Here is a 25,073-nt window from a genome sequence, read left to right as displayed (position 1 = left end):
CGATGTTTCTAGGAAGAAGTTGCTGCGGCTGAGGTCGAAGTGGTTGCTGCCTGTGTTCTCCTTTAGGATTTTGATGGACTCCTGTCTCACATTGAGGTCTTTCACCATTGTGAGTCTATTTTTGTGTGTGGTGTAAGGAAATGGTCCAGTATCATTCTTCTGCATGTGGCTGTCCAATTTTCCCAACACCATTTGTTGAAGAGACTGTCTTTTTGCCATTGGACATTCTTACCTGCTTTGTCAAAGATGAGTTGACCATAGAGGTGAGGGTCCATTTCTGGGCTCTCGATTCTGTTCCACTGATCTGTGTGTCTGTTTTTGTGCCAGTACCATACTGTCTTGATGATGACAGCTTTGTAATAGAGCTGGAAGTCCGGAATTGTGATGCCGCCAGCTTTGCTTTTCTTCTTCAACATTCCTCTGGCTATTCGGGGTCTCTTCTGGTTCCATACAAATTTTAGGATGATTTGTTCCATTTCATTGAAAAAAGTGGATGGTATTTTGATGGGGATTGCATTGAATGTGTAGATTGCTCTAGGTAGCACTGACATCTTCACAATGTTGGTTCTTTCAATCCATGAACATGGAACGTTTTTCCATTTCTTTGTGTCTTCCTCAACTTCCTTCATGAGTATTTTATAGTTTTCTGAATACAGATCCTTTGCCTCTTTGGTTAGATTTATTCCTAGGTATCTAATGGTTTTGGGGGCAATTGTAAATGGGATAGATTCCTTGATTTCTCTCTCTTCTGTCTTGTTGTTGGTGTATAGGAATGCCACTGATTTCTGTGCATTGATTTTATATCCTGCCACTTTACTGAATTTCTGTATGAGTTCTAGCAGTTTTGGGGTGGAGTCTTTTGGGTTTTCCACATAAACTATCATATCATCTGGAAAGAGTGAGAGTTTGACTTCGTCCTTGCCGGTTTGGATGCCTTTGATTTCCTTTTGTTGTCTGATTGCTGTGGCTAGGACTTCTAATACTATGTGAATAGCAGTGGTGATAGTGGACATCCCTGTGCATTCCTGACCTTAGGGGGAAAGCTCTCACTTTTTCTCCATTGGGAATGATATTCGTTGTAAGTTTTTCATAGATGGCTTTTATGATATTGAGGTTTGTACCCTCTATCCTTATACTCTGAAGAGTTTTGATCAAGAAAGGATGCTGTACTTTGTCAAATGCTTTCTTTGCATCTATTGAGAGGATCATAGGATTCTTGTTCTTTCTTTTGTTAATGTATTGTATCACGTTGATTGATTTGCGGATGTTGAACCAACCTTGCAGCCCAGGGATAAATCCCACTTGGTCGCGGTGAATAATCCTTTTAATGTACTGTTGGATCCTATTGTCTAGTATTTTGGTGAGAATTTTTGCATCCATGTTCATCAAGGATATTGGTCTGTAATTCTCCTTTTTGATGGGGGTCTTTGTCTGGTTTTGGGATCAAGGTAATGGTGGCCTCATAAAACGAGTTTGGAAGTTTTCCTTCCATTTCTATTTTTTGGAACAGTTTCAGGAGAAGAGGTATAAATTCTTCTTTAAATGTTTGGTAGAATTCCCCTGGGAAGCCATCTGGCCCTGGGCTTTTGTTTGTTGGGAGATTTTTGATGACTGCTTCAATTTCCTTAGTGGTTATAGGTCTGTTCAGGTTTTCTATTTCTTCCTGGTTCAGTTTTGGTAGTTGATACATCTCTAGGAATGCACCCATTTCTTCCAGGTTATCTAATTTGCTGGCATAGAGTTGCTCATAATATGTTCTTATAACTGTTTGTATTTCTTTGGTGTTGGTTGTGATCTCTCCTCTTTCCTTCATGAGTTTGTTGATTTGGGTCATTTCTCTTGTCTTTTTGATAAGTCTGGCCAGGGGTTTATCAATCTTGTTAATTCTTTCAAAGAACCAGCTCCTAGTCTCATTGATCTGTTCTACTGTTCTTTTGGTTTCTAGTTCATTGATTTCTGCTCTGATCTTTATTATTTCTCTTCTCCTATTGGGTTTAGGCTTTATTTACTGTTTTTTCTCTAGCTCCTTTAGGTGTAGGGTTAGGTTGTGTATTTGAGACCTTTCTTGTTTCTTGAGAAAGGCTTGTATTGCTATATACTTTCCTTTCAGGACTGCCTTTGCTGCATCCCAAGGATTTTGAACAGTTGTGTTTTCATTTCCATTGGTTTCCATGAATTTTTAAAATTCTTCTTTAATTTCCTGGTTGACCCACTCATTCTTTAGTAGGATGCTCTTTAGCCTCCATGTATTTGAGTTCTTTCTGACTTTCCTCTTGTGATTGAGTTCTAGTTTCAAAGCACTGTGGTCTGAAAATATGCAGGGAATGATCCCAATCTTTTGGTACTGGTTGAGACCTGATTTGTGACCTAGGATGTGATCTATTCTGCAGAATGTTCCATGGGCACTAGAGAAGAATGTGTATTGTGTTGCTTTGGGATGGAATGTTCTGAATATGTCTATGTAGTCCATTTGGTCCGGTGTGTCATTTAAAGTCTTTATTTCCTTGTTGATCTTTTGCTTAGATGATCTGTCCATTTCAGTCAGGGGGGGTGTTAAAGTCCCCCACTATTATTGTATTGTTGTCAATGTGTTTCTTTGCTTTTGTTATTAATTGCCTTATATAATTGGCTGCTCCCATGTGAGGGGCACAGATATTTACAATTGTTAAATCTTCTTGTTGGATAGACCCTTTAAGTAGGGTATAGTGTCCTTCCTCATCTCTTATTACAGTCTTTGTTTTAAAATCTAATTTGTCTGATATAAGGATTGCCACCCCAGCTTTCTTTTGGTGTCCATTAGCATGGTAAATGGTTTTCCACCCCTTCACTTTCAATGTGGGGGTGTCTTTGGGCCTAAAATGAGTCTCTTGCAGACAGCCTATCGATGGGTCTTGTTTTTTAATCCAATCTGATAGCCTGTGTCTTTTGATTGAGGCATTTAGCCCATTTACATTCAGGGTAATTATTGAAAGGTATGAATTTAGTGCCATTGTATTACCTGTAAAGTGACTGTTACTGTATATTGTCTGTATTCCTTTCTGGTCCATGCTGTTTTTAGGCTCTCTCTTTGCTTAGAGGACCCCTTTCAATATTTCTTGGAGGGCTGGTTTCGTGTTTGCAAATTCGTTTAGTTTTTGTTTGTCCTGGAAGCTTTTTATCTCTCCTATTTTCAACGACAGCCTAGCTGGATATAGTATTCTTGGCTGCATATTTTTCTCGTTAGTGCTCTGAAGATATCTTGCCAGTCCTTTCTGGCCTGCCAGGTCTCTGTGGATAGGTCTGTTGCCAATCTAATGTTTCTACTATTATAGGATACATATCTCTTCTCCTGAGCTGCTTTCAGGATTTTCTCTTTGTCTCTGAGACTCATAAGTTTTATTATTAGATGTCGGGGTGTTGACCCATTTTTATTGATTTTGAGAGGGGCTCTCTGTGCCTCATGGATTTTGATGCCTGTTTCCTTCCTCACACTAGGTAAGTTCTCTGCTATTATTTGCTCCAGTATACCTTCTGCCCCTCTCTCTCTTTCTTCTTCTTCTGGGATCCCAATTATTCTAATGTTTCATCTTATGGTATCGCTTATCTCTCAAATTCTGCCCTCGTGATCCCGTAGTTATTTATCTTTCTTTTTCTCAGCCTCTTTATTTTCCATCATTTGGTCTTCTATATCGCTGATTCTCTCTTCTGCCTCATTTATCCTAGCAGTTAGTGCCCACATTTTTGATTGCACCTCATTAATAGCCTTTTTGATTTCGACTTGGTTAGATTTTAGTCCTTTTATTTCTCCAGAAAGGGTTTCTCTAATAACTTCCATGCTTTTTTCAAGCCCTGCTAGTATCTTTAAAGTCATGATTCTGAACTCTAGGTCCGACATTGCACTAATGTCCGTATTGAGTAGGTCCCTGGCAGATTTTACTACCTCTTGTTCTTTTTGTTGAGGTGATTTTTTTCATATTGTCATTTTGTCCAGAGGAGAATAGATGAATGAGAGAAAATGCTAACAGGTTAACAACGTCCCCACAAAATATATTCTAATCAAATCAGAAAAGACCTGAAACCAGGGGAAAAGAAAGGGAAAGAAAGAAAAAAGGAGAAGAAAGAAAAAGAGATAAAAACAAGCAACAACAGAACAAAACAAAACAAAAAACCAGAATATGATCAAATATGATCAGGCTGGTGCAGAGATCAGTGCCACACACTAGATTTTGGGTGCATTGTAGTCTGTTAGAAGAAAGTGCCTTCTAAAATTTTAAAGTAAGAAAGACATATATGTCCAAAATAAGGGTTGATATGATGAAGGGATGGAATATGAATGTAAAGGTGAAAATTATAAAAATTTTTTAAAAAGGAATTAATAAGATGTTTGAAAAAAGAAAGAAGAGGATTAAAAAAAGGAAAGAAAGAAAGAAAACAAGTGGGGGAGAGAGAATGTGATCAGGCAGGAGACTAGAACAAAGCCATACACTAGAGATTTAGGGTACATTTAGATCTGTTAAAAGGACCTGTATCTCAAAATTTTAAAGGGAGAAGAACTTATATATATATATGCCAAAAATAAGGGTAACTACTATGAAGGGATAGAATATGACTCTAAAAATGAAAAGTAGAAATGTTTTTTTGGGGGGGTTTCCTTTTTTTAATTTTAAGTTCAATTAATTAACAATATTGTGTATTATTAGTTTTATAGTTCAGTGATTCATCAGTTGCATACAACACCCGTGCTCATTCCATCACTTTCCCTCCTTCATGCCCACCACCCAGTCACCCCATCGCCCCCCAGCTCCCCTCCAGGAAGCCTGTTTCTTTCCTATGCTTAAGAAGTCTCTTATGGTTTGTCTCCATCTCTGGTTTCATCTTGTTTTATTCCTCCCAGGTTTTTGGGTTTTTTTTTTAACTAACCAGAATCATGCTGTATGTATTTTTCATATGCTTTTTCGAGATGTTCTCAGCCTAGCACACTCCTTTTATCCATTCTATCTTCCACAGAAATAGATGTTTGGGTTGCTTCATTTGCTGTTATAATTATTCCCACTTTTGTGCACAAACTTGGGCACAGTGGCTGAAATTTGAGGGGAACAGTGTCAATTCGAGCCCTTGCCAATCTGAGGTGAAGTCGTGTTGACTTGGCATTTAGTAGGTGGCAGGCCGTGCACGCTGACTCGGACAGGAGGGCGGCTGAATTTGGGACCCACAGGCCGATGGCATCGTGTGTAACAGCGACATGGCTGGTTTTGCTTTTAATTTTTGTTTTTCTGGGAAAGTTGATCTCTCCCTCTATTCTAAATGAAAGCCTTGCTGGATAAGGTATTCTTGGCTGTAGATTTTTTCCTTTTAGCAGTTGGAATGTATCATGCCACTTTCTTGTGGCCTGCAGAGTTTCTGCTGAAATACCCACTGATAGCCGTATGGGGTTTCCTTTGTATGTACCTGCTTTCCTTTCTCTTGCTGCTTTTAAAATTCTCTCTTTCTCACTACTTTTGGCCATCTTATTTACTTCGTGTCTTGGTGCAGACCTCTTTGGGTTGGTTTTGTTGGGGGCTCTCTGTGCCTCCTGGATCTGGATTTCTCTTTCCTTCCCCAGATTCAGGAAGTTTTCAGCTATTATTTCCTCAGACAAATCTTCTGCCCCCTTTCCTCGCTCTTCTCCTTCTGGGATCCCTATCATGCGACTGTTAGGCCTGACAGCGTTGCTCAGTTCCCTGGGTCTATTTTCATTTTGTGTATTTCCCCCCCCCTCATCTGCTTGGCTTGATTGCTTTCCATGACTCTGTCCTCCAGGTGGCTGGTCCTTTCTTCTACTTCTTCTTGCTTGCTATTTATTCCAGATGGTCTATTTTTATTTCCATTTAGTGAATCCAATAGCTCTAACTGGTTCTTTTTTATGTCTCCTAGCTCTTGGTGGAGGGTCTCAAGGAAGTCCTGCAGTCCTTCCTCAAATCCAGCGAGAATCTTCATGCATTACTTTAAATTCGCTATCAGACCTATTACTTATCTCCGTTTCGCTTAGGTCTCCTGCTCTGATTTTGTTCTGTTCTTTGATTTGGGACACATTCCTCTGTCTCCTCATTCTGTCTCTTGCGTTGTCTGTTTTTCTGTGTTAGGAAAGTCAGCTACATCTCCTGCACTTGAAAGTAGTGGCTCTATGAAGAAGAGGTCCTGCAGTGCAATGTCTGTTCCCCAGAACCTGGTGCTTCAGGGGGTGTCTCCTATGTGTGTTGCTCCAGCGGTGTCCTACCTTGTGGCTGGGATGTGTTTGCCTTCAGTCCTGTTGTCTGCGATGGCTCCCTGCCTGTTGTGGGCAGAGTCTGGTGCCCGTGGTGTTAGTGGGCTGCTCCGGGGCTGCCTTCGGCTTGAGTCGAGTCAGACCAGGTGTTTGCCAGAGATGCAGTAGCACCAAACTGCAGGCACTGTCCCTGTGTCGTCCCCGGAGAAGCTTTTGTTGGTGGGCGGGGCCTGCAGTCAGACCAGCTGCCTGCCCTCAGCCCACTGCTGGGGTCACAGTAAGACGGGTGTGTGGTTATCTTCCCCTCTCCCTGGGGCAGGACTCACTCTGGAGTGGTGCTGACCTTGTCTGGGCCATGCACACACTGCCAGGCTTGTGGTACCGCTTTGACGGGATCTTGCCAAGAGCGATCAGAAGGGGTGGATCTGCTTCGTTGTGGCCTCTTGTCTATGCCGGGCTGCAGAGAGTCTGTTCTGCCAGTTTTTGGGCTGCTTTTTGGGTTATTTATGCCGACGTGGGTGCTCTCTAGGCAGCCATGCAGCAAGAGGTCAGCCCAGGGACGTCCTACTCTGCCATCTTCCCAGCAGCCTCTGTTCAAGTAAAAAAAAATTTTTTTTAAAAAGGAATTGATAAAAGACTCCACCCCAAAACTGCTAGAACTCATACAGGAATTCAGTAAAGTATCAGGATATAAAATCAATGCACAGAAATCAGTGGCATTCCTATACACCAACAACAAGACAGAAGAGAGACAAATCAAGGAATCTATCCCATTTACAATTGCACCCAAAACCATTAGATACCTAGGAATAAATCTAACCAAAGAGGCAAAGGATCTGTACTCAGAAAACTATAAAATACTCATGAAAGAAATTGAAGAAGACACAAAGAAATGGAAAAACGTTCCATGCTCATGGATTGGGAGAATAAACATTGTGAAGATGTCAATGCTACCTAGAGCAATCTACACATTCAATGCAATCCCCATCAAAATACCATCCACTTTTTTCAAAGAAATGGAACAAATAATCCTAAAATTTGTATGGAACCAGAAGAGACCCCGAATAGCCAGAGGAATACTGAAAAAGAAAAGCAAAGCTGGCGGCATCACAATTCCGGACTTCCAGCTCTATTACAAAGCTGTCATCATCAAGACAGTATGGTACTGGCACAAAAACAGACATATAGATCAATGGAACAGAATCAAGAGCCCAGAAATGGACCCTCAACTCTATGGTCAACTTATTTTTGACAAAGCAGGTAAGAATGTCCAATGGCAAAAAGACAGTCTCTTCAACAAATGGTGTTGGGAAAATTGGACAGCCACATGCAGAAGAATGATACTGGACCATTTCCTTACACCACACACAAAAATAGACTCCAAATGGTTGAAAGACCTAAACGTGAGACAGGAGTCCATCCAAATCCTAAAGGAGAACACAGGTAGCAACCTTTTCGACCTTAGCCGCAGCAACTTCTTCCTAGAAACATCGCCAAAGGCACGGGAAGCCAGGGCAAAAATGAACTATTGGGATTTCATCAAGATAAAAAGCTTTTGCACAGCAAAAGAAACAGTCCACAAAACCAAAAGACAACCGACAGAATGGGAGAAAATATTTGCAAATGACATATCAGATAAAGGGCTAGTATCCAAAATCTATAAAGAACTTATCAAACTCAACACCCAAGGAACAAATAATCCAATCAAGAAATGGGCAGAAGACATGAACAGACATTTCTCCAAAGAAGACATCCAAATGGCCAACAGGCACATGAAAAAGTGCTCAACATCGCTCGGCATCAGGGAAATCCAAATCAAAACCTCAATGAGATACCACCTCACAGCAGTCAGAATGGCTAGAACAATGAGATACCACCTCACAGCAGTCAGAATGGCTAGAATTAACAAGTCAGGAAACGACAGATGTTGGTGGGGATGTGGAGAAAGGGGAACCCTCCTACACTGTTGGTGGGAATGGAAGCTGGTGCAGCCACTCTGGAAAACAGTATGGAGGTTCCTCAAACAGTTGAAATTAGAGCTACCGTTCGATCCAGCAATTGCACTACTGGGTATTTACCACAAAGATACAAATGTAGGGACCCGAAGGGGTACGTGTACCCCAATGTTTATAGCAGCAATGTCCACAATAGCCAAACTGTGGAAAGAGCCAAGATGCCCATTGACAGATGAATGGATAAAGAAGAGGTGGTATATATACACAATGGAATATTATGCAGCCATCAAAAGGAATGAGTTCTTGCCATTTGCAACGACGTGGATGGAACTGGAGGGTGTTATGCTGAGTGAAATAAGTCAATCAGAGAAAGACATGTATCACATGACCTCACTGATATGAGGAATTCTTAATCTCAGGAAACAAACTGAGTGTTACTGGAGTGGTTGGGGGTGGGAGGGATGGGGTGGCTGGGTGATAGACATTGGGGAGGGTATGTGCTACGGTGAGCGCTGTGAATTGTGCAAGACTGTTGAATCACAGATCTGTACTTCTGAAACAAATAACGCAACATATTTTAAGAAAAAAGAAAAAGAAGAGGATAACAGGAGAGGAAGAGAAAGGGAGTATGTCAGAGGGGGAGACGAACCATGAGAGACGATGGACTCTGAAAAAGAAACTGAGGGTTCTAGAGGGGAGGCGGGTGGGGGATGGGTTAGCCTGGTGATGGGTACTGAGGAGGGCACGTTCTGCATGGAGCACTGGGTGTTATGAACAAACAATGAATCATGGAACACTGCACCCAAAACTAATGATGTAATATATGGTGATTAACATAACAATAAAAAAATTAAAAAGGAATTGATAAGATGTTGGTTGAAAAAGGGAAAAAGAAAATTTCAAAAAAATGGTTAAAAAAATTAACTTTGAAAGACTAATGAATCATGGTAAAAAAGCCATGAATTCTATGTGCAGTATTCCCCTAGCGCTGGTGTTCTGCCGTTCTCATTGATCGGTAAACTTGGGCTTGGCTGCCTGTTCCTGCTGCACTTCTGGGGGTGGGGCCTGTTGCCCTGGTTCCCAAATGTCTTGCTGGAGGCAGAATTGCCCTGTCCTTGTCGGTCTGGGCTAAGCAATCTGCTCGGGTTTGCTCTCGGGAGCTTTTGTTCCCTGCAAGCTTTCCGTACAGCTTTGGAGGACCAGGGTGAAAATGGTGGCCTCCCACTCTCTGCCCAGAGGAGCCAAGAACTTGGGGCCCCACTCCTCAGTGCGCTCCCAGAGAAAAGCAGTCAGTCACTCCCATCTCCCCGGTCTCCGGCCGCACTCCGTGCTCACCTGGCCTGTGACCGAGCGTTTCTATCTCTGGCACCCGACCCGTGTGGAGTCTCCAAACCCAGCAGATCCCTGCGGTGCGCTCCCGCGCCGCTCCTTCCGGGGGAGGAAGGGGAGTCTCCCCGGCTCTGCCGCTTGTTGGGTCCCTGATGGAGGAACAGTGGCCCGACTGTTTCACCGATCACAGTTTATGTCAACTCCTAGCTGAGAGCCCCGCGCCTCGGCTCTGTCTCTGCATCCGGCTTCCCCGCTCCGATCCCTGGGAGCTCTGCCGCACTCAGGCACCCCCAGTCTGTCTGTGACCGCAAGGGTCCTGAGACCACACTGTCCCACGAGGGTTCCATCCCCCGCTTAGCCACTGGAGCGACGTCCCTCCGTGGAGCCGACTTCAAAAAGTTCCGATTTTGTGCTCCGCGGCTCTAGCACTTGCCAGAAGCGGCGGACAGAGGCCCCCTCCCCCGCCGTCTATCCTCCTGAATATCGCCTCGGATTCACTTTTCCGCACATCCTACCTTCCAAAAAGTGGTCGCTTTTCTGTTCAGAGAGTTGTTGCTATTCTTTGCTTTGATCTCCTGTTGAGATCCCAGGTGTTCAGAATGGTTTGGTCCCTATCCAGCTGAATTCCTGAGACCAGATGAAATCCAGGTCTCCTACTCCTCTGCCATCTTGCTCCACTCCCCTTCCTCAGGGTTTTTGATGGGCTCTGTAATGCTGTGGTAGTTCCAACCACTACCACTATAATAAACCACAGTGAAAGAGACCCACCCCAAATCCTTCTTCCCTGGGGCGCCACCTGCCTGAGGGCCCAGCTGGGGAGGAACCTGGGATGCTGAGGGCAGAGCCCTGAATAGAGGCGGGGCCGGGGGAGGCTGTGGATGGGCCCAGAGTTGCAGGTGTCCTGCTGGAAACAGGGGAGGCCTCCTGGGCCCTGGTTGAGTCTCCTTGGCAGGCAGCGGCAGTGTTGGGGTGGTGTGCATGCCCATCATGGCTACCAACCACATAGTGACGGCCTTCTGGGTTAATAAACTGCCCCACGGTGTGGGGGTCACTCTGGGGCCATTTGTACCCTGGGGCCAACAGGTGCCCCCACCCAGGGAGGCCAGAGGTGGGAGGACCAGACAGGAGTCAGTCCTGGTTCTGCTGAGCCTTGGGACTCTGGGTCTGTGTCGTGTGCCTGGACTGCAAGGGCATCTGGAAGGACGGTGCCAGGCTTTGACCACCTGGACCCAGGCCTCTGGTTGTGCTTCTGACCCCCAACAGCTGTCTCCCTTTGCCATGTGCCTGTGAGCTCACCTTCTCTAAAGCCGCTGTGCTGATGGATCCAGAGATTCTCCAGCCCCAGAGGGCCTGCTGTCCCTGGTTCAGCTTCAGTCCTTTCTGGTTCTATCCAGACCTGGGGCAGGTACAGGTGAGGAGGTGCAGGTTCGGGTGAGGCCCCGGAGCACGGAAGGCCCAGGGACTGGGACAGGGGAGCGGCAGACCCAGGGAAGGTCCAGGAGCAGGTGAGGATATGTCCAGACCCGGGGGTGCCCAGGTACAGGTGCTTGGAAGTCCAGACCCAGGGTATTTCCATGTACAGGTGAAGGGAAAGCCCAGGGCCAGGGGAGGACCAGGAACAATTGTAGGTGAAGCCACATTAGGGAGGCACAGAGAAGGCCCATGGGACGGTCAGGGAAGGCCCAGGTATAGATGAAGTGTTTTCTAGAGGCAGGGAGACTGAGGTACAGGTGCAGAAAAGGTCCAGACCCAGGGGATGTGTAGGTCCAGTTGCAGGGCAGATCCAAACTCAGGGGAGGCCAAGGGGAAATCCATATCCAGGGGAGGCCCAGGTACAGCTGCTTGGAAGGTAGAAACCCAGAGGAGTACCCGGGAAGGTCCATACGCAAGACAGCGCCAGGTTCAAATGAAGGTGAGGTCTGACCCAGCAGAGACCCAGATGCAGGTGCAGGTGCAGGGAGGTCCAGACAAAGGGCAGGCCCAGGGGAGGCCCGGACACAGGTGATGTGTGTTCCAGTCCTAGGGGAGGCCCAGGTGCAGGGGAGGCCCAGGTGCCCTCCTACACACCTGGTGGGGTTGCTGCTGGAATATCAGGGCCCCCACAAGGGTGACGTTACTGTGACTGCACAGGTCCCCCACCTTCCCCGAGGCCCCAGGAGTCTGAACTTGCTGTCCTCCCACTGGCCCCTGGCCATCGACTCCGTGGTGAATGTGGGTGATTGGGCCTAAATGCTTCCCTCTGCAGGATGGACCCTGGTTGTCTCTCGTCCCACCTCCTGACCACCGGGGCTTCCAGAGAGGGCTGCCCAGGGCCCGGCCGACATTGTTGTCTGTTTCTCTCAGGTTCCCTTGGGATTGTGGAGCAGGCGGGCTGGCCCTCTGCTGGATGCCCCCCTCCAGCTGCCCGTGTCCCGCGGGATCTTCAGGCCTTGACATCACTGCTGCCTGGGGGGAAGAGTCCTCTCTGGGCTCATGTGTCCTGTGAAGCTCAGCGTCCCAGCCCAAGGGCCCCATGTTGGTGCCTTTGCTCCTCATCTCCTGGGCTGGGGGCTGCCCTGGGACCCCGACCCTCCCCTAAGCCCCTGCCCATCTCAGAGGAGGGCTCCTTCACATGCTCTCTTGATGTGCACACGGCCCCTCCCTGTGGTCCCTACCTCGCTGGGGCTTCAGGTACCTCCTGTCCACCTGCTCTGCCCATCCTGACCACCCTTCCCAGGCCCTGGGCCCCACGTTGTCCTCAGGGCACCCCGGCCCCAGCTCTGTCCCTGTGGTGGGTCACCAGTGTGAGGAATGTCCTGGTCTTGTTCCCCGACACAGGAAGCATTGGGTCGGGCGGGGGTGGTGGGGTCCCTTGTCCCCTGGACTTACCTGTGGGAGGAAAAGATGCAGCAGGGTTTTTACAGGCTGGAACCTGGAGCTGACCTTGTGCAGGGGGGAGGGGGGGGTTGCAGAGTATATTTTGTGTACAGGGCCAACTCAGCACCTCCCAGATGGAGACACAGGTCTGGGGCTCTGGGGAGGGACACCTGGCCATCAGCAGCTGAGCAGTGGTGGGCAGCCAGCCCTGGGGCCCTCAGGAGCCAGGCTTGAGGGCCCCGGGTCCAGGCTGGGTTTTTGCTCTGGGTCCGTCACTGTGGTGTAGTCTATGTAGTTCCACAGTGGGAAGTTCCTTGTCAAAAAGCCTGGCGGGAGGGGGAAGGACCCCTTCCTGCTGGAGGCCCCCGTCCGACAGCCCGGTGGGCCTGTCTGCACAGGTGTCCCGTGCACCTGCCTCACAGTCCTGGGCAGATGGGGGCGGTCTAGGTGCCCTCCCCAGGGAGTAGGTGAGGTCCCCCTGCAGGTGTAGATAGATGCCAAGCCTCCTTGGCCAGGGCACAGGGGGTGTGGGGTCTGCTCCGGGTTCTGGTGGCTCCTGGTGGATCTGGGCTATGGGGGCAGCCCTGGGGGTCATGCTGTCTCCTTTGTGGAGTCTGTCCCAGACTTGGGGTGTGTGCCCAGATATGCCAAGGACTGGCCTGGGGAGGGTGTGCTTTTCTGGAAGCCCCTGGATTACAGTGTGGATGGAGGGTCCCAGGGGTCTCCAGGTGAGGTCAGGTTTGACCCAGACCTAGGGGATCCCTGAGCACTGGGATGGACAGTCCAGCCAGACCGGTGATGTGGCCACGTTCAAAATACAGGGATGGTGTCCCCGCTGCCCCCAGGGCACGACCATGGCTGGGACTCCCTGGTTGGGGTTTTTGATGGGCTCTGTAATGCTGTGGTCATAATAGTAACCACCATAATAATACCACAGTGACACAGACCCACCCCAAATCCTCCTTCCTTGGGGGGCCATCTGCCTGAGGGCCCAGCTGGGGAGGAACCTGGGATGCTGAGGGCTGAGCCCTGGATGGAGGCGGGGCCCGGGGAGGCGGTGGGCAGGCCCAGAGCTGCAGGTGTCCTGCTGGAAACAGGGGAGGCCTCTTGGGCTTTGGTTGAGGCTCCTTGGGGAGCTGGAGCAGTGTTGGGCTGGAGTGTGCACCCATCATATGTCCCAACCACATTGTGATGGCCTTCTGGGTTAATAAACTGCCCCATGGTGTGGGGGTCACTGTGGGGCCCTTTTTACCCTGGGTCCAGCAGGTGGCTTCCACCCAGGGAGTCCAGAGGTGGGAGGGCCAGACAGGAGTCAGTCCTGGTGCTGCTGAGCCTTGGGACTCTGGGTTTGAGTCGTGTGCCTGGCCTTGGAGGGCATCTGGAAGAATGGCACCAGGCTTTGCCCATCTGGCCCCGGCCCTGGTTGCGCCTCTGACCCCTAGCAGCTGTCTCCCATCACCATGTACCTGTGAGCTCACCTTCTCTAAAGCCCCTGTGGTGATGGACCCAGAGATTCTCCAGCCCCAGAGGGCCTGCTGTCCCTGGTTCAGCTTCAGTCCTTTCTGGTTCTAGCCGGATCTGGGGCAGGTACAGGTGAGGAGGTGCAGGTGTCAGGAGGCCCCAGAGCATGTAAGGCCTAGGGACAGGAATAGGGAGGGGCAGACCCAGGGGAGGCCCAGGAACAGGTTCATGGAAGTCCAGACCCAGGGTATTTCCATGTACAGGTGAAGGGAAAGCCCCAGGCCAGGGGAGGTCCAGGAATAGTTGTAGGTGAAGCCACACCTAGGGAGGCCCAGAGAAGGCCCATGGGATGGTCAGGGAAGACCAAGATATAGGTGAAGTGTTTTCTGGAGGCTGGGAGTCTGAGGTAGAGGTGCAGGGAGGGTGCAGGTGCAGGGGTTGTGCAGGTCCAGGTGCAGGGCAGATCCAAACTCAGGGGAGGCCAAGGGGAGAATCCATATCCAGGGGGGGCCCAGGTACAGGTGCTTGGGAGGTCCAAACTCAGGGAGAGCCAGGGATGGCCCAGGTACAGGTGAGTCCCTGGCACAGGTGCAGAGCAAGTGGAGGCCCAGGTACAGGAAAGGGCCAGATACAGGGGAGCCGCACGCCCAGGTCCAGGAGAAGCGCAGACCCAGGGAAGGCCCAGGAGCAGGTAAGGCCTGGGTAAAAATTCAGGTGAGGTCTGACCCCAGGAGAAGTCCATGGGAATTTGCATGGGATGTCCTAACGAAGGGGAGGCCCAGGAGAAGGTAAGACCCAAGTATAGGTGCAGGGCAGGTCCACACCCAGTGGAGGCCCAGGGATGGCCCAGGTGCAGCTGAGGCCAGTGTATAGATGAAGTAGTACTCCAGACCTAAGGGAGGGCCAGTTACAGGTCAGGGAAGGCCCAGGCCCAAGAGAGGCTCAGGTCCAGATGAAGGGGAGGCCCAGGTGCAGGTGAAGGGGAGTTCCAAATCCCAGGGCTGCCAAGGGAAGGCCCAGGTGATTTCCAAGGTCAGTTGAGGCTAATGTGCAGAGGCAGGTTAGACCCAGGCCTAGGGATGGCCCTGGTGTACATTATGTTCAGGAACAGGTGAAGTGGTTTTCCAGACTCAGGGAGGCGCAGGAACATGTGCAGGTGAGGTCCAGTCCCATGAAAGTCCCAGGTCTAGGTGCAGAGGAGGTCCTGATCAAGGGATACCCAGTTACTGGTGCTGGGGAGGCCCAGGTGCAGGGGAGGCCCAGGTGCAGGGGGGGCCCAAGTGCCCTCCTGCACACCTGGCTGGGGTTGCTGTTGGAGCACCAGAGCTGCCGCGAGGGTGATGTTACTGTGACTACCCAGGTCCCCCACCTTCCCCGAGGCCCCAGGAGTCTGACCTCTCTGTCCTCCCACTGGCCCCTGGGCATCAACTCCATGGTGAATGTGGGTGATTGGGCCTAAATGCTTCCCTCTGCAGGATGGACCCTGGTGGTCTCTCGTCCCACCTCCTGACCACCGGGGCTTCCAGAGAGGGCTGCCCAGGGCCCGGCCGACATTGTTGTCTGTTTCTCTCAGGTTCCCTTGGGATTGTGGAGCAGGTGGGCTGGCCCTCTGCTGGACCCCCCCAGCTGCCCGTGTCCTGTGGGGTCTTCAGGCCTTGACATCACTGCTGCCTGTGGGGGAAGAGTGCTCTCTGGGTTCATGTGTCCTGTGAAGCTCAGCGTCCCTGCCCAAGGGTCCCATGTTGGTGCCTTTGCTCCTTGTCTCCTGGGCTGGGGGCTGCCCTGGGACCCCGACCCTCCCCTGAGCCCCTGCCCATCTCAGAGGAGGGGCTCCTTCACATGCTCTCTTGATGTGCACACAGCCCCTCCCTGTGGTCTCTAACTCGTTGGGGCTTCATGGACACCCTGTCCACCTGCTCTGCCCATCCAGACCACCCTTCCCAGCCCCTGGGTCTCACGTCTTCCTCGGTGCACCCCGGCCTGAGCTCTGTCTCTGTGGCGTGTCACCACTGTGAGGAGCATTCTGGTCTTGTCCCCCGACACAAGCAGCATCGGGCTGGGTGGGGGCGGTGGGGTCTCCTTGCCCCCGGTCTTACCTATGGGAGGAAAAGATGCAGCAGGGTTTTTCCAGGCTGGGACCTGGAGCTGAGCTTGTGCAGGGGGGAGAGGGGGGTTGCGGAGGATATTTTGTGTACAGGGCCAACTCAGCACCTCCCAGATGGAGACACAGGTCTGGGGCTCTGGGGAGGGACCCCTGGCCGTCAGCAGCTGATCAGCTGTGAGCAGTGGTGGGGAGGGGGCCGGCAAGCTCCGGCCGGGTTACCCCACCATCCGGGAGCCGCCAGCGCCCAGGCTGGCGTGTGCATGCCCGGGGACTCCAGGGCAGGGCTGGTCAACGTGTAGGTGGTTTTGAGCCAGAGCACCAGAGGAGATTGTCGAGGGCCGCATGCACGGAGATGAGAGGCCAGGCTGTGGACGCCTCGGAAGCCAGGAACGTGCAGGTGAGGGTCACCCGCCTGCAACTCAGGGACCAGGGCATCCTAGAACCATTAACCAGACCCCAAATCACCTGGGATCCAACTTTGATTTCCACATGTCCGGTGGCCCCTGTGCTTTCAGACCATTTATTCTGAGGAACTCGGGAAGTTTGCCTTAGGACACCCGTCAGGCTGCAGTGTGCTCGGGAGAGTTTAGACGTGACGGGCACATCGCGGGTGTGGAGAGCCTGGAGGCTGCAGTTACAGATGCAAAGCCAGTCCTGCCTGGCACACAAGGGCGCGTTTCGATAGCTGGAAGCCGGTCCCAAAACGCTAGGTACCCGCTGTGCAGCTGAGCAGGGCCCTAAGTGCTTCACATTCATGTGCTTCTGCCGAGAGGTCTGGCGTTCTCCCTCTGGATGGTGTGGGTGTCGTGGGGCTGGCTTCCCGAGGAGGGCCGGGGGGCACCGCCTGCAGGCTCACAGGGACGACAGACGGGGCTCCTTGGGTTGACCTCGCTGGGTCATGGGGTCATGGGTGCTGCCCCAGTGAGCTGGATGGAGGGTCCTCAGGGCTATCCTGGTGACGGGGTAGGGGAACCCAGCAGCCTCCCCGGGAGGGGCGGGTCGGGAGGAGGTGGGGCGGCCGTCTGCGTGGGCGGGGGGGTCACGGCAAGGGCCGGCCCAGGTGGTCCCTGTGGGCCTGGGGAGGGAGCTCGCGGGGCTCCTGTGTTCTGAGCGTGTGGGGAATGGCGCAGCCCTCTTCCTGGCCAGGGCCGTGGGCCGAGCCGGGAGTGCGTCCTCACGCAGGGCTGCGTGGGGCTCCCTGGGACCCCCTGGCGGGCCTCGCCTGGCCTGCCCCCAGAGCGGCTGCATCTGAATCCGCGGGCCAGTGAGCCTCGGGGGTGGTCTGTGTGGGACCCGGAGTGGGGCGGCTTTTGTCCCCCTGCGTGGAGGCAGGAGGGCTGGCTTGTTTGTGTCCTGCCCTGCTGGGGGCGTTAGGGGCTGGGCTGCTCCTCTGGGTGCCTGTGCACCCCCCGCCACGTGCGTCAGCGTCTGGGACCGTGGCTCCTGACTGCAGCTAAAGCACCTCCTCCTCCAGGAAGGTGCCCTGACTGAGCCCAGCACACCGGTAGAGCGACGCACCCTCTACACCACAGCCCATGCCTCCTGGTCACGGCCTCACGCCGCACATGTGCAAACGTCTGCACTCGCCATGGTCACACCGAGGGCCCGGCTCAGCGTCTCTGGGGTGACGGATGAGTGAACCAGCGAGCCAAGTGCGGGATTGTGGTGCTGGAGTGAGGGAACACACACCGTGGTGACCAGCAAAATGAAATTGCAGAGGCGGGGCGGAGCAAGATGGCGGAGGAGTAGGAGACCTAGATTTCCTCTGGTCTCAGGAATTCAGCTGAATAGGGATCAAACCATTCTGAACACCTACGAACTCAACAGGAGATTGAAGAGGAGAGTAGCAACAACTCTCTGAATGGAGAAGCGACCACTTACTGGAAGGTAGGACGTGCGGAGAAGTGAATCCGAGGCGATATGCGGGAGGATAGACGGCGGGGGAGGGGGCCTCCGTCGGCCGCTTCTGGCAAGTGGTGGAGCCGCGGAGCACAAAATCGGAACTGTTAGAAGTAGGCTCCGTGGAGGGACGTCGCTGAAGTGACTAAGCGGGGGGTGGAACCCTCGCGGGACAGTGTGGTCTCAGGACCCTCGGGGTCACAGAAAGACCGGGGGTGCCTGAGTGCGGCAGAGCTCCCAGGTATTGGAGCGGGGAAGCCGGCTGCAGAGACGGAGCCGAGGCGCGGGTCTCAGCTCGGGGTTGACATAAACTGTGATCTGCGGCCCAGTTGGGCCACTGCTCCTCCAGCAGGGACCCAACAAGCGGCAGATCTGGGGAGACTCCCCTTCCTCCCCTGGGAGGAGCGGCGCGGGAACGCACCGCAGGGATCTGCTGGGTTTGGAGACTCCACATGGGGTCGGGTGCCAGAGATACAAACGCTTGGTCACAGGCCGGGTGAGCACGGAGAGCGGCCGGAGACCAGGGACAAGGGAGTGACTGCTTTTCTCTGGGGGCGCACTGAGGAGTGGGGCCCCGAGTTCTCAGCTCCTCCGGGTGGAGATTGGGAGGCCACCATTTTCACCCTGGTCCTCCAAGGCTGTACGGAGAGCTTGCAGGGAACAAAATCTCCCGAGATCAAACCCGAGCAGCTTGCTTAGCCCGGACCGACAAGGGCGGGGCAATTCAGCCTCCGGCAAAGACATTTGGAAACCACAGCAACAGGCCCCTCCCCCAGAAGATCAGCCCGAACAGCCAGCAAGCCAAGACCAAGTTTACCGATCAAGGAGAACGGGAGAACTCCAGCGCTAGGGGAATAATGCAGATAGAATTCATGGCTTTTTTTTTTTTTTACCATGATTCATTAGTTCATCAAAGTTAATTTTTGTTAACTGTTTTTTTTTTCTTTTTCTTTTTCTTTTTCTCTTTTTCAACCAACATCTTATCAATCTCTTTTTTTAAAAAAAAACATTTTTTATTTTTCATTTTTAGAATCATATTTTATCCCTTCATAGTAGTTACCCTTATTTTTGGCATATATATATATAAGTTGTTCTCTCTTTAAAATTTTGAGATACAGTTTCTTCTAACAGATAAAAATACACCCTAAATCACTAGTGTATGGTTCTCTTCTAGTCTCCTGCCTGATCACATTCTCTCCCTTTTTTTTCTTTTTTTTTCTTTTTAAATCTTCTTTCTTTTTTCAAACAACTTATCTTATCAAGTCCTTTTATAAAATCTTTTATAATTTTCATCTTTACAGTCATCTTCTATCCCTTCATTGTATCAACCCTTATTTTGTACATATATGTCTTTCTTCCTTTAAAATTTTAGGAGGCACTTTTTTCTAACAGACCAAAATACGTCCAAAATCTAGTGTGTGGCACTGATCTATGCACTAGCCTGATCATATTTGATCACATTCTGCTTTTTTTGTATTGTTCTGTTTTTGTTTTTATCTTTTTTCTTTTTTCTTTTTTTTCTCTTTGTTTTTTCTTTCTTTCCCTTTCTTTTCCCCTGGTTTCAGGCCTTTTCTGATTTGTATACAGTATATTTGCTGGGGACATTGTAGCATTTTGTTCTCTCATTCATCTATTCTCCTCTGGACAAAATGACAAGGTGAAAAAAATCACCTCAGCAAAAAGAACAAGAGGTAGTACCGTCAGCCAGGGACCTACTCAATACGGACATTAGTACGATGTTGGACCTAGAGTTCAGAATCATGACTTTAAAGATACTAGCTGGGCTTGAAAAAAGCGTGGAAGTGATTAGAGAAACCCTTTCTGGAGAAATAAAAGAACTAAAATCTAACCAAGTCGAAATCAAAAAGGCTATTGATGAGGTGCAATCAAAAATGGGGGCACTAACTGCTAGGATAAATGAGGCAGAAGAGAGAATCAGTGATATAGAAGACCAAACGATGGAAAGTAAAGAGGCTGAGAAAAAGAGAGAGAAACAACTACAGGATCACGAGGGCAGAATTCGAGAGATAAGTGATTCGATAAGATGAAACAACATTAGAATAATTGGGATCCCAGAAGAAGAAGAAAGAGAGAGAGGGGCAGAAGGTATATTGGAGCAAATAATAGCAGAGAACTTCCCTAATGTGAGGAAGGAAACAGGCATCAAAATCCAGGAGGCACAAAGAACCCCTCTCAAAATCAATAAAAATAGGTCAACACCCCGACATCTAATAGTAAAACTTACGAGTCTCAGAGACAAAGAGAAAATCCTGAAAGCAGCTTGGGAGAAGAGATATGTAACCTACAATGGTAAAAATATTAGATTGGCAACAGACCTATCCACAGAGACCTGGCAGGCCAGAAAGGACTGGCAAGATATCTTCAGAGCACTAAACGAGAAAAATATGCAGCCAAGAATACTATATCCAGCTAGGCTGTCATTGAAAATAGAAGGAGAGAAAAAAGGCTTCCAGAACAAACAAACCTAAAGGAATTTGCAAACATGAAACCAGCCCTCCAAGAAATATTGAAAGGGGTCCTCTAAGCAAAGAGAGAGCCTAAAAGCAGCAAAGATCAGAAAGGAACACAGACAACATACAGTAACAGTCACCTTACAGGCAATACAATGGCACTAAATTCATACCTTCCAATAGTTACCCTGAATGTAAATGGGCTCAATGCCCCAATCAAAAGACACAGGCTATCAGATTGGATTAAAAAACAAGACCCATCCATATGCTGTTTGCAGGAGACTCATTTTAGACCCAAAGACACCCCCAGATTGAAAATGAGGGGATGGAAAACCATTTACCATGCTAATGGACACCAAAAGAAAGCTGGGGTGGCAATCCTTATATCAGATAAATTAGATTTTGAAACAAAGACTGTAATAAGAGATGAGGAAGGGCACTATATCCTACTTAAAGGGTCTATCCAACAAAAAGATCTAACAACTGTAAATATCTATGCCCCGAACATGGGAGCAGCCAATTTTATAAGGCAATTAATCACAAAAGCAAAGAAACACATTGACAAGAATACAATAATAGTGGGGGACTTTAACACCCCCCTGACTGAAATGGACAGATCATCTAAGCAAAAAATCAACAAGGAAATAAAGACTTTAAAGGACACACTGGACCAAATGGACTTCACAGACATATTCAGAACATTCCATGCCAAGGCAACGGAATACACATTCTTCTCTAGTGCCCATGGAACATTCTCCAGAATTGATCACATCCTTCGTCACAAATCAGGTCTCAACCGGTACCAAAAGATTGGGATCATTCCCTGCATATTTTCAGACCACAATGCTTTGAAACTAGAACTCAATCACAAGAGGAAAGTCGGAAAGAACTCAAATACATGGAGGCTAAAGAGCATCCTACTAAAGAATGAATGGGTCAACCAGGAAATTAAAGAAGAATTAAAAAAATTCATGGAAACCAATGAAAATGAAAACACAACTGTTCAAAATCTTTGGGATACAGCAAAGGCAGTCCTGAGAGGAAAGTATACAGCAATACAAGCCTTTCTCAAGAAACAAGAAAGGTCTCAAATACACAACCTAACCCTACACCCAAAGGAGCTGGAGAAAGAACAGCAAATAAAGCCTAAACTCAGCAGGAGAAGAGAAATAATAAAGATCAGAGCAGAAATCAATAAACTAGAAACCAAAAGAACAGTAGAACAGATCAACGAGACTAGGAGCTGGTTCTTTGAAAGAATTAATAAGATTGATAAACCCCTGGCCAGACTTATCAAAAAGACAAGAGAAATGACCCAAATCAACAAAATCATGAAGGAAAGAGGAGAGATCACAACCAACACCAAAGAAATACAATCAATTATAAGAACATAGTATGATCAACTCTATGCCGGCACATTAGATAACCTGGAAGAAATGGGTGCATTCCTAGAGATGTATCAACTACCAAAATTGAACCAGGAAGAAATAGAAAACCTGAACAGACCTATAGCCACTAAGGAAATTGAAGCAGTCATCAAAAATCTCCCAAGAAACAAAAGCCCAGGGCCAGATGGCTTCCCAGGGGAATTCTATCAGACATTTAAAGAAGAATTAATACCTATTCTCCTGAAACTGTTCCAAAAAATAGAAATGGAAGGAAAACTTCCAAATTCATTTTATGAGGCCACCATTACCTTGATCCCAAAACCAGACAAAGATCCCATGAAAAAGGAGAATTACAGACCAATATCCTTGATGAACATGGATGCAAAAATTCTCACCAAAATACTAGCCAATAGGATCCAACAGTACATTAAAAGGATTATTCACCACGACCAAGTGGGATTTATCCCTGGGCTGCAAGGATGGTTCAACATCTGCAAATCAATCAACGTGATACAATACATTAACAAAAGAAAGAACAAGAATCATATGATCCTCTCAACAGATGCAGAAAAAGCATTTGACAAAGTACAACATCCTTTCTTGATCAAAACTCTTCAGAGTATAGGGATAGAGGGTACATACCTCAATATCATAAAAGCCATCTATGAAAAACCTACCGCGAATATCATTCTCAATGGGGGAAAGCTGAGAGCTTTTCCCCTAAGGTCAGGAACACGGCAGGGATGTCCACTCTCACCACTGCTATTCAACATAGTATTAGAAGTCCTAGCGACAGCAATCAGACAACAAAAAGAAATCAACGGCATCCAAATCGGCAAAGAGGAAGTCAAACTCTCACTCTTTGCAGATGATATGATACTGTATGTGGAAAACCCAAAAGACTCCCCCCCCAAAACTGCTAGAACTCATACAGGAATTCAGTAAAGTAGCAGGAGATAAAATCAATGCACAGAAATCAGTGGCATTCCTATACACCAACAACAAGACAGAAGAGAGACAAATCAAGGAGTCAATCCCATTTACAATTGCACCCAAAACCATAAGATACCTAGGAATAAATTTAACCAAAGAGGCAAAGGATCTGTACTCAGAAAACTATAAAATACTCAGGAAAGAAATTGAAGAAGACACAAAGAAATGGAAAAACGTTCCATGCTCATGGATTGGGAGAACCAACATTGTGAAGGTGTCAATGCTACCTAGGGCAATCTACACATTCAATGCAATCCCCGTCAAAATAGCATCCACTTTTTTCAAAGAAATGGAACAAATAATCCTAAAATTTGTATGGAACCAGAAGAGACCCCGAATAGCCAGAGGAATGTTGAGGAAGAAAAGCAAAGCTGGCGGCATCACAATTCCGGACTTCCAGCTCTATTACAAAGCTGTCATCATCAAGACAGTATGGTACTGGCACAACAACATACACATAGATCAATGGAACAGAATCGAGAGCCCAGAAATGGACCCTCAACTCTATGGTCAACTTATCTTTGACAAAGCAGGAAAGAATGTCCAATGGAAAAAAGACAGTCTCTTCAACAAATGGTGTTGGGAAAATTGGACAGCCACATGCAGAAGAATGAAACTGGACCATTTCCTTACACCACATACAAAAATAGACTCCAAATGGTTGAAAGACCTAAACGTGAGACAGGAGTCCATCAAAATCCTAAAGGAGAACACAGGCAGCAACCTCTTTGACCTCAGCTGCAGCAACTTCTTCCTAGAAACATCGCCAAAGACAAGGGAAGCAAGGGCAAAAATGAACTATTGGGATTTCATCAAGATAAAAAGCTTTTGCACAGCGAAAGAAACAGTACAGAAAACCAAAAGACAACTGACAGAATGGGAGAAAATATTTGCAAATGACATATCAGATAAAGGGCTATGATCCAAAATGTATAAAGAACTTATCAAACTCAACACCCAAAGAGCAAATAATCCAATCAAGAAATGGGCAGAAGACATGAACAGACATTTTTCCAAAGAACACATCCAAATGGCCAACAGACACATGAAAAAGTGCTCAACATCGCTCGGCATCAGGGATATCCAAATCAAAACCTCAATGAGATACCACCTCACACCAGTCAGAATGGCTAAAATTAACAAGTCAGGAAACGACAGATGTTGGCGGGGATGTGGGGAAAGGGGAACCCTCCTACACTGTTGGTGGGAATGCAAGCTGGAGCAACCCCTTTGGAAAACAGTATGGAGGTTCCTCAAACAGTTGAAAATAGAGCTACCATATGATCCAGCAATTGCACTACTGTGTATTTACCCCAAAGATACAAACGTAGGGATCCGAAGGGGTACGTGTACCCCAATGTTTATAGCATCAATGTCCACAATAGTCAACCTGTGGAAAGAGCCAAGATGTCCATCGACAGATGAATGGATAAAGTAGAGGTGGTATATATACACCATGGAATATTATGCAGCCATCAAAAGGAATGAGATCTTGCCTTTTCCAACGACGTGGATGGAACTGGAGGGTGTTAATGCTGAGTGAAATAAGTCAATCAGAGAAAGACATGTATCACATGACCTCACTGATATGAGGAATTCTTAATCTCAGGAAACAAACTGAGTGTTACTGGAGTGGTTGGGGGTGGGAGGGATGGGGTGGCTGGGTGATAGACATTGGGGAGGGTATGTGCTACGGTGAGCGCTGTGAATTGTGCAAGACTGTTGAATCACAGATCTGTACTTCTGAAACAAATAATGCAACATAAAAAGAAATGAAATTGTGGAGAAACCCATGCAGGGAAATCCCAGCTTTAAGTTAAAACTATTGACCCCCTGGCAGGCCTGAGTGCAGGGAGGGCAGGGAGTGGAGGGGTGTGGGGGGCGGGACCGTGTAGGAAGGGGGGCAGGGGGCCCGATGCCCTGGAGCGAGTCTGCTTCCTGCCTGTGGGCTTGTGGTGCAGGCCCTGGGCAGTGCGGGAGACCAGGGAGCTTGGGGGCTCGGCTGTCCTTCAGGCCCCTCCCCGCGAGCGGCACCGGCCGGTGGGAGGACCCCGACGCCAGCAGCCTTCACCCAGGAAGGATGATCACACCCTTTGTGTGCCGCCCCAGCCCCTGCCCTGGGCGGGGGCTCCGGACCTTCTGGAGACTGGCTCCAGGGTGACGGTTAGGTGGGTGCAGGTTGGTGGAGGGTCCGGGTCATGCAGGGCTCCCCGGGATCCGCGGTGGGCTGGGGCACCCCAGCTGCCCAGGGTGGCCGAGTCCTCAGTGCTGGGCCAGTGACCCAGGAGGACCTGGCGTGCTGCAGGGTGGGGGCTCCAGGGAGGATGCTGCCTGGATGACCGTCCCCATGGGGAGGGCAGTGGGCTCAGCTGGAGATTGGCAGAGGGGGCGCAG

General features: G+C 49.0%; 2 gene segments (V, D, J or C); both read right to left on the bottom strand.

Annotated features, from left to right (window-relative positions):
- Positions 1–25,073, bottom strand: part of LOC113936889 — a 232,241-nt gene that overhangs the window by 76,745 nt on the left and 130,423 nt on the right. Inside the window, 1 exon segment of the C gene segment in view lies at positions 10,231–10,254. Coding sequence covers positions 10,231–10,254 — 24 coding nt within the window.
- LOC113938949 overlaps positions 1–25,073 on the bottom strand; it is a 155,114-nt gene that overhangs the window by 20,015 nt on the left and 110,026 nt on the right.

Source organism: Zalophus californianus, chromosome 6 (genome assembly GCF_009762305.2).
Source record: "Zalophus californianus isolate mZalCal1 chromosome 6, mZalCal1.pri.v2, whole genome shotgun sequence".
NCBI lineage: Eukaryota > Metazoa > Chordata > Mammalia > Carnivora > Otariidae > Zalophus > Zalophus californianus.
This window is presented reverse-complemented; position numbering and strand designations above follow the sequence as displayed.